The 19,963-nt window shown below is 33.5% G+C and overlaps 2 protein-coding genes across 2 annotated transcripts; both read right to left on the reverse strand.

The window, feature by feature from the left end:
* Positions 1 to 542: 542 nt before the first annotated feature.
* LOC107917347 (uncharacterized) lies at positions 543 to 1,927 on the reverse strand. The gene is made up of 3 exons (XM_016846703.1): positions 1,608 to 1,927; positions 958 to 1,519; positions 543 to 689 (listed from the first exon to the last, which is right to left on the reverse strand). The coding sequence occupies exons 1-3, from the start codon at positions 1,925 to 1,927 to the stop codon at positions 543 to 545; spliced, it is 1,029 nt and encodes a 342-aa protein (XP_016702192.1).
* A 1,250-nt stretch (positions 1,928 to 3,177) lies between these two features.
* LOC107917346 (uncharacterized) lies at positions 3,178 to 3,624 on the reverse strand. Its single transcript, XM_016846702.1, has one exon. The coding sequence runs from the start codon at positions 3,622 to 3,624 to the stop codon at positions 3,178 to 3,180; it is 447 nt and encodes a 148-aa protein (XP_016702191.1).
* Positions 3,625 to 19,963: the final 16,339 nt, after the last annotated feature.

Raw genomic sequence — 19,963 nt, forward strand, 5'->3', positions numbered from 1 at the left:
GGCTTGGAATAAAGACTAAACTGTATGAATTTTTTTTTTGACTGAGAAAGACTCGAAGGCCAACATCAATTTATTGCATCACTTAAAATAATATCATGGATTTCTAAAGGATAATCCATCTCAAAATCCTTAGTACAATTATTATTGGTAGCCCAATTACACAGAAAGTCAGCGGCTTTGTTACAACACCGCGAGGCCCAAACAAATTTGAAATTAAGATAATGATCCAGCAATTTCAAACTACTCCGAATGCGGAAACCTATAGTGGACAAATCAGTTTCCGTCTTGTTAAGCCGGTTCACCAAGCTAACACAGTCAGATTCAAATTCCAGATTCCGCCAATATTTAGCCCTAACATATCTCATGCTCTCTTCAAGTGCATTCAACTCAGCCCATTCAGCTTGGACGCTTTTATCCCAAACCCCCGTCCGACCGCCAAGAACAAAGCCATCATGATCTCTTGCAACAAAACCAAAACTCATCTTTCCACCGTTTGTAGAAGCATCAAAATTAATTTTAACCACCCCCTGCCCAAGTTCCTTCTACACTCTCTTTATAGCAGGCTTAGGTAGTATCGGCTTCTCCAAGAAATTGAAAATGCGAAAGTCCTGACTTAAAGCAACAGCTCTATCCCAAGTCACTTTGGCCTCCTCCTCCACCTCTCTAAAGACTCTATTATTCCTACTATTCTAGATATTCCAAAGAACCGTGATAAAGTCAGAAAATGCCTTCTTGTCCAACGAACGAGCCATATCTTCAAGCCAATCAACACATCAATCATAGCTTCCCTCGATCAATGTATTCTTCAATCTACCATAAGCCAACACCGCCCTTGCCCTAGGATAGTTTTTCATAGCGTGAAGGAGATTTTCCTTATCACCACCACATCTAAGACAGGTACTGTTGACCTTTATACGAATGCCTGAGATTTTCTCAAGCGTGGTCAAAATGTCGTGCCCCAGGCGCCGGTAAAAAATCCTGATTTTTGGAAGAGTTTGCAACTTCCAAATGCTTCAGAGTCAGCCAAGAGTAAGTGGATTTAGTAGTGACAGAGGCAAAAGGGTTATGGAACCAAATACGATAGTCATCTGGACCATTATGAAGAATGGGAATTTTGCAAATTTGCTCCCCCAAGTCAACACCGTAAATCTCAAAGATCCTTCTCTCATTCCACCCATATTTCTCGTAAGTCAACAGATCACACACTTTGCTTTTAGGAACCTCACTTCTATTAAGACCAATCGATGCACCCAAGAGACCCTCAAAACCCCAATTATCATGCCATATGTTGATTTTATTACCCCACCCAACATTCCAGTCAAACCCGTCATGCAAAATGCTAGCTGCTTTGGCTATACTCTGCCAAGTAAAAGAGGGTTTGTCAACTTTCTTAGGGTGGAACACGTCCCCATCTGAAAAGTACTTAACGCTCAAAACTCTAAAGCATAATGTATCTCTACAGCTCACCAATCTCCACACCTGTCTACCTAACAGAGCCACGTTAAACCATCTCAATTCCCTGAAATCGAGACCCCCATGCCTTTAGGGAAGCACATACGATCCTAAGCTAACATATGCCAGCCTCTATTTATCTCTTTACCCCCCACCACACACGAAAAATCATAGATTGAAGCTCCTCAAGGACACCATTAGGGACAAAGAAAATTGAAAAAGCATATGTAGGGATAGCCTGAAGGATCAATTTTATGAAAATCTCCTTCCCAACTTTGGAAAGTAACCGCTTTGACCAGCTGTTAATTCTACTGGCAACACAATCAACAATGCTTTTAAAGGCTGCTGACTTCTTTTTTCCTATCAGAATGGGCAGACCAAGGTACCTATCTAGATTATTCACCACCTTCATCTTAAGCATGCTACTAAGAGTCGCACGCTGAGAGACGGGATTGTTAGGGCTGAAATAGACCATAGACTTATCCAAGTTAATGCTCTAGCCAGGCATCCTCTCAAACGATTCCAAAATCCTTGTGAATACCTCAACTTCACTTTGTTTGTTCTTGACAAACATGAGAGCATCGTCAGCAAAAAATAGGTGATTAATTCTAGGGCCATCCCTACTAGCTCGAATGCCTTTTGTTATGTTAGTATATTGATCATAAATCAACATACGGGACAGAGCATCCATGCAGAGGAGGAACAAATAAAGGGATAACGGGTCCCCTTGACGGAGACCCCTCTCCTGGATAATAATATCAAATATATTCATATTACATTTAACTCTATACTGAACAGTGCAAACACAATCCAAGATTTTCTTAATCCAAATATTAGAGAAGCCCATTTTTATCAACACTTTCTTAAGGAAACTCCATTCCACTCGGTCATAGGCTTTGCTCATGTCGAGCTTGACCACACAACCCTTATTCAGACCATTTTTAGAACTACGAAAATAGTGCATAAGCTCATGGGCCACTAAGACATTATCGTGGACCATCCGATTTGGAATGAAAGCGCTTTGATTTTGGCTGATACACATGGGGAGAGCATCTTTAAGTCGGTTCGCCAAAGTCTTTAAAACAATCTTGTAAATCACCCTACAAAGACTAATAGGATGGAAGTTAGTCATCTCACACGGATTCTCAATCTTAGGGATTAATACAATCAAAGTTTCATTAACGCATTCGGCATTGTTGTTGTCCTTAAGGATTTCATGACACAAACGAAAAAATATCAGCACCCATTATGGACCAATGCTCTTTGAAAAAGCTCCCCGAGAGACCATCAATCCCCGGAGCCTTCCAAGGATCCATTTGATTAAAAGCCGCCAAGATTTCCTCATCAGTAAATTCACCGGTCAATCTCTTATTCATATCCTTGTTGATACTCTTGGAAATAGCATTTAAATCACACTTATCGCCCGCATGCAAAGAAGTCTCAAAAAGATCATTAAAAAACTTCCACGCAATATAGCAAATCTCCTGCTTACCATCGTGCCAAACACCTTGCATGTCCTTAAGTCTCTCAATACTGTTCTTCTTTCTACGACTCGAAACCCGCACATGAAAGTAACGAGTGTTCCTATCACCCTCTTTCAGCCACTAGGACTGCACTCTAGTTGCCCAATATTTTTCCTCCAAATCATAGAGATGGCCAAGCTTACCCCGAGCATCTTTGAGAAGGTTCATAGAACTTTCAATCATTGGACCATCCATAACCTTGCTAATCTCTTTTTCCTCTTATTAACATTATCCTTAAACCTAATGTAACACTGTATTTCCACGAGTCCAGCTTATCACGGATCATCGCCATCTTCTCCAATGGGTTGCATTCCTCCTTAGACCAAATACTTGTGATAATATCTCTGGCTTCTTGCTCCTTTGCCCAAAAAATGTCATATCTGAACCAAACCCTATGGTAAATGCTTTTTGTTTTAGGCTTACTCCTATTCGTATCCAGTAAAATGGCCTCATAATTGGATTTAGATTGGCGCACATGTGAAGTAAGGAATGGCATCTTCTCCATAATAACATTGAATATAAAAAACCTATCCAGCCTCTCTTTTACAAGCCTATTTCCATCTCTTTTATTGGTCCATGTGAACCAGCCGTTGTAGGTTTTAACATCAGTTAGATTCAGCTCCTCCAGAAAATCACCAAACTCATCCATCACACTCTTAGGTTTTTTGTGGCCCTCCCCTTCTCAGAGTTATTCAAAACAGCATTAAAGTCCCCTCCCATGATCTAGCCTTCATTTATCGTACTTTTCATCCTTCTCAACATCTCCCACAACTGTTTTCTTCAACTGGAATCTGTCTGGCGATAAAAACCAGTAAACCTGAGCATCTAACCATCCTTCATACAACCCAACGCATCAATGTGATACTTAGAATAATTCTGTACCGAAACATCCACACCTTCCCTCCATAGCAAGGCTAAACCCCTACTCTTCCCCTCCGAGCAAACCGCTAAACACTCCTCCATCCTACACATAGTGCGAATACGATCAAAACCATTAAAGTGAATTTTTGTCTTACAAAGAAAAAAAATCAGAAACGTTAGCAACAAGGAGTTGCTTAAGTTCGCGAACTGTCGCAGGGTTCCAAACCCCACGACAATTCCAGCTAAGGATTTTCATGGCTCTTGGCGGGACTGGTCGCTAGCCACTGCCTTAAAGGGTGAGACATTTTTTATTATCTTCCTCTTCACATATCTAACTGGACTTTCTTCCATATTCTCGCCATGTAATCCCCTATGCCTTTTCCGTTTGCTCTTCAACCTTCCCACTCCACCCCTCATAGTCTTATGGCCTTTGTTTTCCATAGGAGAGATAGACATTGACTCATCTTCACAAGCTTTCTCCTTTCCCTTATTACTATGCTGCTCACTGTCAGCCCTCAAGTTAGTTTGACTCTCTTCTTTTTCTTCATTTACTCGGGCATCTGATACAACTAATTCCACTCTATTTCTTCTCAGGCCCCTCCCCTAGTTTGGAAACACAATAGGTGCCCTCATCCAACTTTCATATTGAAAATTTGAGTCATTCCGCCCAACCCCTTCCTCGTTATTTTTGCACGTCTTCTTTGTATGATCTATCACCCCACAAGCATAGCAAAAATCTGGGAGCCGTTCGTACTTTATCAATCCTATCTTTTCCTCTCCAGCCTTGTCGACCATTCTCACAACCCTCCTTAAAGGTTTTAACATATCTATCTTAACTTTAATCCTCATAAACTCTATCCACCCTCCATAACGGTCCTTCCAATCAATCGCCACCAACTCCCCTATAGTATTCCCAACATCTAAAGCCAGTTGACGATCCAGAAGTTCAATGGGAATATTATAAATTCTTAACCAAAATGGTGACAACCAAAATTCATAAGAATCAAAATCATTCCCCATTCTGAAAGGCAGCATTGAGAATAGGCATCGATCAAAGAGTCAGGGTAAAAGGTTTAAGATTCGACTTCAATCCTCCAGACAACCAAACTTGACAATCACAACCCCTTCTTTGAGAGCAACAAAATTTATCTCTTCTTTTGTGTACCAAAGCGATCGAAAAACCCTGCACATCGCCTCTCTGTTAGGAACCTCTGACGCCATGATCTTGCCCACAACCCAAGACTCAAAGCCTTGGACAATGTTATCCCCAAACATACTGACAACTTGCGCAGCTTCTTCCTCCGAAAATGTCAACCACTCTAGTAGTTCATTAATCTCCTCTGTCGTAGTTGTGGAAATATTCTCAAGCCTATTATCCGTATTATGAATGAAAGACTGAAACCAAACAAAGAAGAAAAGAAAAAATTTCACGAGGATCCCAGAAGCAAATGCCCAGTGCCAGTTGAAAAGACGAAAAGCATAACCACAGTTTCAGTCATGTACTAAGAAAAAAGATTGACAAAACTTGCAAAAACCTAAAAAGAATAAGAAAAACATCAACAAAAAAAGATACAACAACAAAAAGGCCAACAAAGTCAAAAAATGTGACCACACTAAGACCCCAACTAACCAGCATGCAACTAAAAAATAAAGAAAAAAACAAGACTCAGCAAGAAAACACCAAAGAAAAACTCCGGAGACGAAAAATCCCACGATCGAAGTTAGGCAACTAAACAGCAAAACGGAACATAAAAAGAAACCAACATGCATAAAAACTCTGCGATTTAACTGAGGATAAGCATAGAAACCCTTCAATTATGCAGAAACATCAACCTTGGAACGTAGAAAGTCAAAAAGAAACATAAAATTCCTGGCCATCGTGGGACTTGCAATCATAATCAGCATAATAAAATGAAAAGAAACATGCAAGATTCGTATGACTAACCTAAAACATAACCATGCCAATAAACAGGCTAAAAAAATTAAAAAAAAAAGAAATCAGATAGAAATCACCGTAAACCAAGAATGAGTAGCCCTGAAAGAAATGTCTTATCCAACCAGGAGACACCGTTAGCCCTAATGCATCAAAATCAAAGCGCCGAACCACCACCAAACAGCAAAAAGAAAAGAAAAACAAAACGAGGCAAAAATCACACCAACAACAACACACTCAGAAACCTCAAACTGCCATAATATTCAAAGGAATAAGCTAGACACCTCTCAGTAACACATTAAAACTGTATGAATTTCATTTTTAGAGCCTAAGGACGAAATTGGAATAAATTAAAAGTAAGGCGCAAAATGATACTTTTGCCTAAGATGTAAATTAGATTGAATTGGATATGAAATGTGTTAAATTAATGTTACATTCATTTATATAGATTCGAAAAGATTAGAGGAAAAGTAAAATATCAGATTAGTGGATTCTCGAATACGAACAAGAGTCAAAGTAAGTTCATGTAACTAAAATGTATATTTATATGTTAAAATTGAATGTTATGATTGTGAAATGTATCATTGTCATGTATAAACATAAATCACATATCCGATAATGTCTGACAAGTGTTAAGTCCTGTTTGAATAAAGGAAATTCGATAGATACAAGATTTCCCGTATTGGTTGTGGTCCTACATATGTTGCAAACACACTATAGCTCTTACGAGCATCCTGTTATAAGCCTTCTCGAGCTTCCTATTATATAGTTCCTACGAGCATCTTGATGGGTAGTGATCCTGCATGTGTTGCGGACTACCGCAGCTCTTTGTGAGCGTCCTATTATATGATCGATTGTGATCCTGCATATATTGCGGACACAAACGCAGCTCTTTATGAGCTTCCAGATATGGCTCACTTGAACTTCCTATTATATGACTATCCGGAGCTCCCTAATAATAACTTTTTGGAGTTACCTATTAAGTTCAATGAGCTTCCTATTTTAAATTCTTATGAGTTTCCTGTTATAGCCCGGATAAGCTTCCTGTTACATGACTCACATGTGCATCCTGTTATATGGCTCGAGAGAGTGCTTCCTGTTATGTGCCCTAATGGGTGCCCCTGAATATGAATTGATAGATTACAGTTTTGTACACTTCAAGTGTACTACATGTGTATCTATCGATATTTCAAATAAATTCAACAGGTAAAGTTCTAACATGGTTAAACTGAACTTAAGATGATTTGCTAAGAAATGCACATGTTAAATGGAATTATGATATCAAAACCATATGTATATGAAAGTTATTATATGATGACTCATCCTTGATTCTTGATGTTTATATGTAATACATGACTAACAAGTTTCTTGAGATTATATATGTTTAGGCAATTTTTCCAAATTTATTAGGATGAATTTTGTATGCTTACCTTAAATCTAAATGAGTGGTAAGTTAATTTTCTGTTATACGAACTTACTAAGCATAATATGCTTACTCAGTTTTATTTCCTTTGATTTATAGTACTCGAAAGCTCGTAAAGGTTGGAAGCGGGTCAGAGTAAGATCACACTATCCTTCAGCTCATTTTGGTGTACTTAGTAAAATTTTCCTTGGTATAATGGCATGTAGAGGTTAAATTGACCAAATGATGGCATGTTAATATTTAGTTGTAATAGCAATTGGAATGGCTAGTGATGGTATGTTTTGATGTATATGTGTATGAAACCATATTATGTTGATATGTGTTGTGTGCTTGAATTGATATACATATTAGGTATAAATATGCTTAAATGAATATTTGACCAATTTGATAAGTTGGTCACTTGAAAATATGTGATGATATGTCATGCATAAGAATTGGTTTTGGTTTGATTTACATGTCTTGAATTGACTTGGGGATGTGTTAAAATGTTAATGTAGATGCAAGGCAAATTTGAGTGAGTACTAAGGCTTGGAAATTGCCTTATTTTTTCTACACAGGCAGAGACACGGATGTGTGTCTCAACCGTGTGTGGCACACGGCCACGCGCACGAGCATGTGGTTTTGCTATGTGTTCCCTGCATTTTAAAATTTGAGAAACATAATGCTTCGAATTGCCCACATGGGCAGAGACACGGGTGTGTGTCTCAGCCGTATGTGTCACACAGCCTAGCACATGGGCATATGACTTGGTCGTGTGACCCTTACACCTAAATTTGAAAAATTAAATTTTCCATACAGCCTAGCACATGGGGGTGTGGCTAGCCATGTGACCCAAGTCAAAGAGTTACATGGGCATGAACACGAGCTAGGACACTGTCGTGTGCCTCACATCGAATGCCCACACAGCTTGACCACATGGGCATGTGTCCCCTACACTTAAGAAAATTTTTGAGATTTTGTAAAAAATTCACTAAGTTCCCGATTTAAACCTAACTTGTTTCTATTGCATAAATTGGGTCTCGAGGGCCCATATAAGGGACATTATGATTGAATATGTTTGATTTCAATTATGAATAGTAAATTATATGAGATAATTATAAGTGATCTGTAAATCTGGCAATACTCGTAACCTTGTTTCAGTGACGGATATGGGTTAGGGGTGTTACAGAATATGTTTGATGATACGATCCGTCTCAGGAGAGTCGAGTCGTATTCGTAGTTGCTCGATCATCGACAAGAAGTTATGTAAAGTTTAGTTGAAGGAGTTGGATAGTTAAAGAAAGGCTAAGAAAAAAAGGTTAAGAAAGGTTCAAATAGGTAAAATGGATTGAGTAAAAAAAAGGTCGGTATGGTAAAAAATGGACGATTTTGTCGATTTGGTACGAACTGGTTTCGAAAGAAATATGGATTGACCAAAAAGTGCAAACAAGAACCAATACCGATATGGTATCGACCCGTTATTTATAGGCCCTTTGAGTTCGGTTTAGGTTTGGTGAAGTTGACCTCAACCTGCTATCTATCAAGATAGGAACCTTGGTATGGTGAACGCCACACTACGAGAAGTGATAAGTTCAGTTTCGGCAAAGAAAGTGGTTGACGCAACTAGGACTCTAGGAAATCCAATCGAATCTTTGTACGAAATGGAGAAAAGTTGCCTTATAATTTTGGCAGCATAACAGTAACAATCGAAAAAAAAGTCCTTTTACAATGAAAGTGAAGAACTATTTATACTAGTAGCCTATGCTAGCCGAATAGTCAAGTTCATAGGCTTAACAACTAAGCAATGTAACTAATAATGGCTATGAAAATTCTAGAAATGATCTTTCAATGTGCATGTCCATGTTCGGCTGAATAGGAGGTGGATGGAAGAATTCATGGCTAAGCATTGATGCACTTGGATAAATGGTCTTCATGCATGCTTGGGTAAGTTCGGCCAACACTTTAATTGAAGCATTAAGTTCATGTGGTTTCATCCAAAAGTGATGTCTTAAATGGGCTTCATGAAGAAACAAAAATAGGTGTGAACATAGGAGCATGAATAGCCTTTGAGGTGTGAACACAAGTAGTCAAATTGTTGCATGTGTGAACTCCTAGTGTGAATGCTTTGATGTTACCATGGGGAAGAGATTCGGCCACTTTAGAGAATTGAAGGATAAAGTGACTCTTGGCCGAATGGTTACTTTGGGAAATCCAAAAATCATCATACCAACTTAATTCATCCATGCATCTTGCCGTCCAAGGAGTGATGTACCTACAACATTAAAATCAAGCATTAATCACCAATGTGAACACATTAAGGTGGCAACAAATATGAACATATTAAACACACTCATAAATTCAGCTAACACAATAAATAATTGTAGTAATTTGGACACATTAAATCCTAGTTCAACCAAGACATATTAATAACATGTAATAACCTAATTAAATTCGGCACACCTATTTAAAATGTCCAGAATTAAACAAATTAATTATTTAAATAAATATGTTCAAATTTATTTAATACATCAATCTTATTTAATAGCTAGGGACGAATAGACTTATTGAGCTCGATATAGGTGCATGAGCTAGTGATGAGCTGGGGGTAAGCCCGTGAGCTAAATCCGAGCTAGGTTTGGACTCGTAAGCTGGACCCGAGCTGGGGAGCTAGACATGAGCTGAATCTGAACTAGTAGTAAGTTGCGAGGTGAACTGGAAGAGTTAATATAAGCTTCCTCGCTGCGGCTGGGCTGAGTTTCATCCCAAATTCGAGCTACAAGAGCTGAAATAGAATCTTTGAAAGCCTTAGCTCGAGCTTGGGTGATAGGGCCTTGTGGTAGCGTCAGATGATCTTTACTCGAACTAGCTGAACCATTGGGCGCGCTCGCATCATTTGATTTCGGTTATGAATAGTAAATGATATGAAATAATTATAAGTGATCTTTAAAATCTAGTAATACTCTGTAACACTATTTCGATGACGGATATGGGTTAGGGGTGTTACAATTGTATAGATTTGGACTTGAACCAAATCAAAGATGATCGGGGAAAAAGTAAAATTGTTGATTAGTCCTTAAAGATTTGTTCATTTGTTGTTTTTCCAAGTAAGTTCATTTGGAACATACTATTTTGTTTCATATTATAATTGAATTGTAATTATTTTGGATATTAGTTTATATAAATGTCAAACTTTACGGTTTGTTCTTATTTCATGCTTGGGTCAGCAAAAGAGCTTTCATAAGCTTGATTAAGACTCGGATTTAATTGTGTACCATGACATGAATGTGCTTATGATATGATTGAATGTTTGAATGATTTAGTTATGGTGTATTTGATGATAGTTTCTCCGAAAACAAATGTGGCATCCTGTAGCTCAAACCTGACGATCTAGTCGGGCAAGGGGTGTTATAATAGGCATATCCCCTACAGTCCCCAGGCCTCGAGTGACATCCAGTTTTTCCGCTAAGTGCATTTTTTTTATTTTGATCATGGTTCCTAGCCAAACACTAGGACATATGTTTCTGGTAACTCACCTATCTTATGAAAATCCCACCAACATGTTATTGTTACTGCTGGAAAAATTCAGTTTAGAAAAATGGTTTTTAGTCACGGCGAAAAATTAAAAATTCAAAAATCGAGCTGATTTGGTGATATTTATAGAAATAAACATTTTTTCTCGAAAAGTACATATGCTTTGTGTGAGACGAAATTGTATTGTTCCTAGCTTTTAACCAAATGACCTTCTATGTTATCCTCGTACCTCGAATTGCATCAAGTGTGGGCTCGAGCAACACGAACCAAACACAAAACAAGAAACAATTTAATTAATTTCAATAAGAAAGTAATTCTCTCAAATAAAAACATGTAGAAATTGCAATTCCTAGAAACTAGAATTTATCCATAGAAAATAAATTCCCACTACTTTCTGGCAGGATAACAATATACGAAACTTATGTGTAAAAACTTGTGTTAATAACTTTACCAGTGCTATCTATTTATAGAGAAAGATATGAGAATTCTAGTTAAATAAGTTAAAACACAAATAATATTTATTTAATAGAAAAAATAATCTTCTAGTCTAACTAGAAGAGGGGGGAGGCACACTCTCTTAATTCCCTTAGGGTTGCCGCCCCTTACATGTTTATGTGAGGCAGATTGTGCCTCTTATGTATTGTGTCAAATTTTATGTGCTTCATGGACTTTTGACTTTGACCCAGCACTTTATAATTTAATCCAACTCAATATTTATTATTTCTCAAAATAAATATTATTTGTTTAATTAATTTAAATTTTCCATTAAATAATTTTCTTAACCCAATTCTAAACCCATTAAAATCATGACAACTTTACAATAAAAGAATCTATGAGAAAATATATTTAATTTCCACATTCAACAGATTCATAATGACTAATTAATTTAATTTCATTTTTAACTTCAATTCTTTAATTATAATTAATTAAATAATAATTTGAAAATCATAAATTAATTATCAAATAATTGCTATTCATTTTTCTCTAACTTCATTTGCAAATGTGACCTATTTATCTAACTTCATCATTTATATTCATTTTGTTCATTTGGTTCTACGTGCAATTCATTTTTTGTTTCAACAAGCTAGCAAAGGAAGCAATTGGAGATATGTAATTAGGGCTTAAATAATTTATAATTAAGTTCCAGCTTTTTGCCTATTAATTATAAATTATTTATTCACGAAGTCAGTCCACTTTAGTATCGTGACTGAGCTCTCCATAATTACATACCATTACAAAAACTACTTAATTAGTGCTGTTCAATGACCTTGTCATAAGTTTGTTACCCTAATATGATATCCTTAATCTCTTTGGGCAAAATCCATTCTCCCATTATGATCCTATTTTAGCTCATGGTAACCATTACATTTTTCTTCAAGAAAAGTCAATTACTATCAAATAGTAATCAAATCATTTATCACAAAGACAAATGACCCATGGCCACGTTTACTTTTCATTTATCATGTAATGACGATGAGAGGATATCATTTACCCATTACTTAGGGTATGAATTCCACTATTGTGAATGATGCTACATACTACAAAAAATGTATACCCAACACACCAATGTTTGATTCTTTATCTATTTGAACTCAGGCTTTTACTTATATCAAATTATATGAGTCACGCATATGTAATGCGTAGGTTTGTGCAAGCGTACACAATCGTTATCAAGTAATAAGTAAGTAAAAGAGCTATCGTCTCCATAGGAACTATATCTGCTAATCAAATAATTACAAAATTATGAATTTACAAGTTGGTAAAGAAAAACACAATATTTTGGAGTGTTGGATGTTTAATTAAACTAAACAAAAATTAATTAATCTAAATGCAATGAATGAGATCAGATGGTTTAGTAGCAAATTCGCAAGCTTTAACAATAATAACATGAATGAGCTAGAATAATTAAAATATTCAACTTAATTCATTTTTCATCATGCTTAGCAATGTCCGAAAACTATTCCATGGCAACTCGATATTTCATTAACTTCAAAACAATTATAAGTCCTTCCGGAATCTTATGCTTAGAAAAACATACATATTACCATGATCATATTTAACTAAGGGTTTCTTAGAGTTATGTGAAGTAACAAGGATGGATTAGGTTTGAAACAATTTAATCACACAAATCTAAAAGTTATGCAAGGTAATAGAGCTCTCTTGAGTTATTAGGAACTTTTAATTTAATCAGGCTAGGATCTAAATTAAGCATGCATCTTTCAATTATTGCATCCATTAATCATCATCTGGCTAGGATTGATCAACTAATTAAAATGCATTCAATCACATTTTAATGAATGAAATACATACATAAATTTAATTGAAAGCATGAACGATTGAGGAACAGACATCATAAACATGAATCAAATGAACTTCGTCAAGTTAATGTAATCATTCTAGCTGAAACAAAATTAAGTTATCATTGTTAATGAAAAAACATTAAAATAATTTGTGAACATGTTGAAAAACTAAGTAAAAATAAAGATAAGGAAGAAGAAACTCTAAATAATTTCGGCAGTCCTTCGGAAATCGACTGTAGTGGCTTCCTTCTATCCTTGTGTTGGTCCTTCACAAAATGTTCCTCAAGGTGGCCAGCCAAGAGAGAATTTTCTCAAGGAATTGCTAGCTAAGGGGAATGGGGAAAATGAATGGCTCTATGTGTGAAAAGGAGAGGAAATGAATAAGTGAAGAATGAAGAATAAATGAATAATTTATGGATTAAGGATATAGGAATGAGAGGTGATATTTATAGTAGAAGGGTGACATGAGAGTTTGCTAAAAATAGCTTGAGAGATCCCTTGAAATGCTCCCCCTATTAGCTGACCATGAAATGTGGAAAGTTGCTGATTTTTTTCCTTGATTTTCTTGCTTGATTCTAGCTTGATTTGTGCTAGGGGTTGGATGATTTCTTGGGCAATATCTGGGAGCTGATTTTTTATTCTTTCCCAAGTGCAAGGACCTCCAAATAAATCTTCCAAAAGTTGATTTTGAACCGCTCATGATGTTTGCCGAATTTGGGCTTCTCTTCCTTTGATGGATGGTTTTGTGACCCAATTTAAGACATAATTAGATTTCTTTTAAGCAACCAACTTCAACTAGGTCAAGTAAAATTTCTGAACCCAATCATGGTCTAATTGTCCATATGACTTGTTCATGTGTGACATTTTAGTTTTCTCCCATGTTAGTCAATTCCATGGTCCCATTGCAATATATTAAGCACTTTATTAAACATGTAACAATATAACTTAATTTTATGCAAAATTAACTCTAAAAATTAATAAAATTACAAACTTACTAAAATCATGTTCAATGTCTTAAAATGAGTAAAATTCATATAATTTGCTAACAATATACTCCAAATTTTCTCAAATATTAAGTAAAAAGAACATAAGTCTATATAATTTAGACTTATCAACATACATAGTCCACCATCCACTTAGGATTAAGGTATGACACACTATGAATAAGTGAATAAATCAATAAATGAATCTAGGATCTATTCTGCTTGAGTCTTATCTAATGTATTGTTAGTCCAATCAATCACATGTATGTCTCTATCTTCTGGGAGTCATCCGCTCAAAGGCTTAAGATAAAGCATCTCCCCAATTAGCTTTAATAGACAATATATTAGTCTTTCAATTAGTTTGCTCATTTTTTATTAGACTAAGAACATATTTAGATTCATCTACTAATACAAATTGTCTTTCCATATTATGATCCAACGATGCAACACCTTTTGGTATTAGTTAAATGTTAGATAACCATTAAACTAATATTTGCTTCGCATGAAAAAACATCAAGGACAATATACGAAGGGTACTAATGTAATTACTGAATATTATTATTACACCAATTTGTTCGAAAAATACAAGTGTACATAGACGAAAACACTACACTTAAGTCATCAATTCCAACAATTATCTTATCTTTAGCTAAACTTGAATATCAAACCATGGCAAAAGCCACATGCCAACTTGTTTTCTTCTTTCAATATTGTTGCTCCTCATGCTTTTTCCATATTGACCCATCCATCTTGTTACTAATGATGTCTTTCATCAACCCACAATGCATGGTTGAAATCATGAATTTTTGTTTGAGAAACTAAAATTAACAAATTTGGGAGAAGGGCAAAATTAAAAATTTTGTATCAGAATAACTTCATCAATTGAATTACTAATTATTGAGAGGAGTCGAGAATGAAACTTGTTTATTTAAAAGCAAAATTAATAATTATTTGAATTATTAATTGGTTAAAAAGAATTAAATTAAAATATTTAAGTTTTAGAAGGGGTAAAAATGAAATTAAATGATTTAATAAGGAAATCAAGGCCCTAGTGTCATAGACTGTGGATCGAAAACCATGACGAATGCACACAGAATGACCTATGGAGGCTAACTGATTAAATGAGGCTCATTTAACCCACTTGAATTGACCAAATTTATGGAACAAAAAGCCTATCTACTTGAAGCCTTCGTGGCCCAATGAAACACTCTAGTAAAACTAGAGTTACCATGATGAATATTTCTAATCCTAATGGATAAGATTGTATAGAGTTTAAATCTCTTAGGACTCTTATTTTGTAGATAGGCTTTAATCTTTACCATCAATGTAATTTAAATAGTCTCATGGATCTAGGGGAACTCAACTATAGATAGAGGCCTTTTGCCTCATTTGCAATCACTCAGTTGTATTCCATTCATAGTTATTGAATATATTTGACAGTATTTACTTAAACACCTTGTGTGCATTGCTTTCTTGTGGCTTTTCGATTCTTTTGTTGCTTTCTTGTTTTGAGTTTGGTTCCGCCTTATTTTAGTGCCTTAGAGAATTTCCTTTATGAATTCTCGTCTTTCAAGAGATAGGTTGACTTTAGGAAGATTTAAAGTAAAGGAAATCGCCTAAGGTTGCACGGTTTGTCAAACTAAAGTTCTAGAATCATGACACTAGCACCAAGCACATTGAAGTGGATTATCATAATATGATTTTCTGCACTACTCCATGTTTGATGTTGATGCTTTTTACTACATCTATCTATCAATGCTTTTGGAATCAGATCAACGGTAGTACCAGTCAAATTACCGATTTCAAGTTTGATAGGTCCGTTTGGATCAAAACAAATAAACTATTAAAATATTATAAAATTATATATAATCGTCGGTTTAAACAAGTTTTTAATTTAATTTAACTAATCTATATCAATTCATAGATCAATTAATTTTTTACCTTTAAATGAATTGATACCCTATTTAATTTTCGATCTAACCAATTGATTCGGTATTCAAACAACATAAATATTCATGCACCCTCTTTTTAATCCTTCACTAGTAATTTTCCATGCGTTGTAGTTTATTATATTTATATTTATTAGCAAAAAAATTATAAGCTGCATTAGAATGTTTTGCTTCAAAGTTTTTTTTATGCAATTTGAGTTTTATTCTTATTACTAATTAGATGTTTATTATAATTTGAATATATATTCAAGTAATTATAATGTTAAAATTATTTTTTTACTAATTAAAATTTAACTCATGTTTTTTATCAATAATAATTCACTTTCATACGGTGGAAATTTAGATTCACTAGTTAAAAAAAAGAAGAAGAAGAAGATAGATTTTTGTTTTTTGTTTTTTGTTTTTTTTTATAATTATAATTAAAAATAAATATTTAATAATTATATTCCTCAAAATATAAAAAAAATATTTTTTTCAAAAATAAATAAAAGTGATTGTGTTAGTATAATAAATTTAGGTCGTAATTTCTCTACAATAATTAAGTTTAGAATTTGAAATATATACTTTAATTTGACATAATTTGATTTATATACTTTTTATAGTACCATTAGTTAATCTACATAGTTGATATCTTCAACTATTCAAATTAAAATGTTGAGGCATAGTTTTTTTTAGAATTACACATTTTAACTTATTATATTGAGATAGATTGTTTTTTTGTATGTTAGAAAAGTATTTGAAAGAAAAATTCTCAACATTTTAATACATATAGTTAAGATAATAATTATTTTGGCTAACTAATGTCATTATAAAAGTGGAGTAAATTATGTTAAAATAAAATATAAATATTAAATCCCAAAATTTATAATTGTAAATATCATGACAAAAAGGAAAAAAAAATGTAAGGTAAACTATTAGGGTGGTCACCCAACTTTTTGGTACTTCAAAAACTTTCAATTTCATTGTCAATATTTTTTAAATTTAAAATCATTATTTTAAAAATAAATAATCTTTTAAATCAGTATTTATTTTTATCAAACAACATAATTATATTCAATGCTTATATTTATCAATTTACCAAATAATTTTCTAATATAAATTCACCACTTATAAAATTTAGCATTAAAAATTTAGTATTTAAACTTTCAACACTTAAATTTTCAGTTTATGAAACACACACCCACCCATTGTTAAACGTTTAACAGAAAGTTAATGTGGCCATTTTTTTATTTGCCTAATAATAAATTTAGTCCTCCAAATTTTACACATTTTATAAAGTCGATCTTATGTCTAAAAATTCAACAAATTTAGCCCTCAATATTTATAAAATTTTCCATCTAGTTCTAATTCTAAATAATAATAATAATAATAATAAATTTAGCCCTAAATATTTACAAAAGTTTTCAATTTAATTCTAATACTAAAAGTTAAAAAAAAGTAAAATTATTTAAAATTTTTATTTTTTATAAAAATTTTATAAAAATGATTTTAAAAAATTTAAAAAAGAAAAAATAAATGATAAATTATATGGTTTTTAGATTTTTTTTTAAACATAGTTAAACATGTTTACAAGCCACCAAAAATGTTGTCGTAGTTTAAGCATTCTTATTACCAGTAACAACCTGGCACCAATTCCATCTCCGATTAACAGAATATTTCTAGCTTATCTTTGAATATCAACATTTTTATTGTAAACTCCAGCTTTTACGTATATTACAGTTCTTTCTACCACTGCCTCGGATATAGTATTGAAGTTGTCGAAACCGTCTTGAGCCACCACAATGTCAATGTTTAACTGTGCAGCTTATTTATGGCTTGGGAATTGCTAATCAATTTGGAAAAGTTGGGTAACATGGGTGTTAAGTTTTGTAAATGAGAGACCAAGTTGAAGTCAATGAAGCCATTTCGGTAGGTTTGATGGTTGCAACACTTAACCAGCTTTGAACATTTAATGGGTTGCTACTGCACTTTCATCGGTTAAGATGTAGAATGGGGTCATGGTAGAGCTCCAAGAAATCGTTCCAAGCCAATGTGGTTCGCTCATTGAAAGAAGTCAAGTCCATGGTAGAGACGAGCCGATGAGCTTGAATTGCTTGGTTTAGAGTGACTTGAATTGCTAGGTTATAGAAAGAAAACTAAAATATTTTAATTATTTTTCTTTTTTTTAAATAACACATTTTTGTAAATATTCAGGACTAAATTTATTAAATTTATAAATTTAAAATTAAATTAATAAAATATATAAATATTAGGAAATTAAATTTATTATTAGTCCAACGAAAAAATGACTTCCTCAGTCACTAAAATTTTTAAATATTAATGACCGAAATTGAAAGCTTAAAGTTGGATGACAAGTTGTGAGGCCTTCCTTAGATTCTGAAGGTGGGCCTTCTCCATCTTGAGTGGGGGAAGTTCCGTGTATTGAAGGTGGGCCTTCTCCATCATTTAAAGTTAGGCGGTTTTATTCTATACTTGCATTTACCTACCATATATATTGGAACGTAATTCCTTTTCTTAACTAATCAAAATTTACCAACTCCAACACTATACCCTCACAAACACCCACTCGTATAGACAAGTTCGGCATAATTGAGTTTCTATTAAAACAGATCCGGAAAACTCGTACAAATATAATTATTTTAAATTTTGAAATAAATATCAAATTATGCTTTCAAACTTTGCATGTGAACTCACCATAATATGATTTTATTTTAAAAAAATAAATTACATACAATTTCATTTTAGACACCCAAAATAAAAAAGTTTATAATTTGAGCACCCACGTTATATAGTTCAATCACTCTCGTTAAAATTACAAAACGGCAAGCTAATGTAGCAGTTAAAAGATTCAATATAATAACAAATTTTTCCTTCAACTTTTACATATTATATCGATTTAATCATAATTTTAAAAAATTAACCTCAAAATTATGAGTAAATCGATATAATATATAAAAGTTGAGGGCTAAATTTATTATTATACTAATTTTTTTATAAATCACATCAACTTGTTGTTTGTGATTTTAATGGGAGTGACCAACATGACTAAATTATATAACATGAATGATTAAATTGCAAATTCTTTTTGGGGGGCTAAAATTAATTTTTTTTATAATTGAGTGATTATTGTGTAGTTTACCCAAAATAAAAAGACGAACACGTTCATATTAATAATTAATAATTTGTATACAAAAAATTATTTTAACAAATTTTCAATTGAATTGATTCTTTGTATTAATATTTTTTATTATATTAAAGACATTTTAATAAATTTTTAATTAAATTAATTTCTAATTAACTCGTTATACTAAGTTAATAAAGAGTTTAATACAACTACAATTATAGACAACAAGTATAGATACATAGGCTGGCTGTTTAAAGGGTTTAAGGGGGCCTCCCCAAAAAGAAATTGAAAAATTATGATTTTTCATTGAAATTTTTAGAAAATTTTAATTAAGTGTTCAACTTTTTTGTAAAAATTTATTTTTCTCTTGAAGTTTTTAAAAAATTTGAATTAAACTCTTCAAATTTTTAAAAATTCTTATTATACCTTTTAAATTTGAAAAAAATAATTAAAATAACTTAAAATATTTGAAAATTTAAATTAATCTCATAAAACCCCAATTTTTTTAAAAGAAATTTCATTAAACTCTTAAAACTTTTGAACTTGTGAAAAAATCAACGATTGTCATTGGTCACCGACCGCAACTCCACTTCAAATAAAATACGTCGGGAAGCACGATAATAAAATCCACAAACTGGCGTGAAGCCAGCCAACTAGAAAAAACTGTAGCAGATATGGCGGTTGTACATGGAGTAAGTAGGATCCCACATTTTTGTACCGTTACCTTATTGTTGGCCACGTGGCGCTTCCGTCGTTGTCGTGGTAAGAAAATCATTGCTCTTTTTTACATGTTTGTCATTATTTTTATTAAATAATATAATTATTACTAATAAAATGACTCTTTACACGTGGCATTCGCTGGAATCTTCTTCCCTAATAGAAAAACTATAAACTCTTTTTTTGCG

This window comes from Gossypium hirsutum, chromosome A01 (genome assembly GCF_007990345.1).
Source record: "Gossypium hirsutum isolate 1008001.06 chromosome A01, Gossypium_hirsutum_v2.1, whole genome shotgun sequence".
Classification (NCBI taxonomy): Eukaryota; Viridiplantae; Streptophyta; class Magnoliopsida; order Malvales; family Malvaceae; genus Gossypium; species Gossypium hirsutum.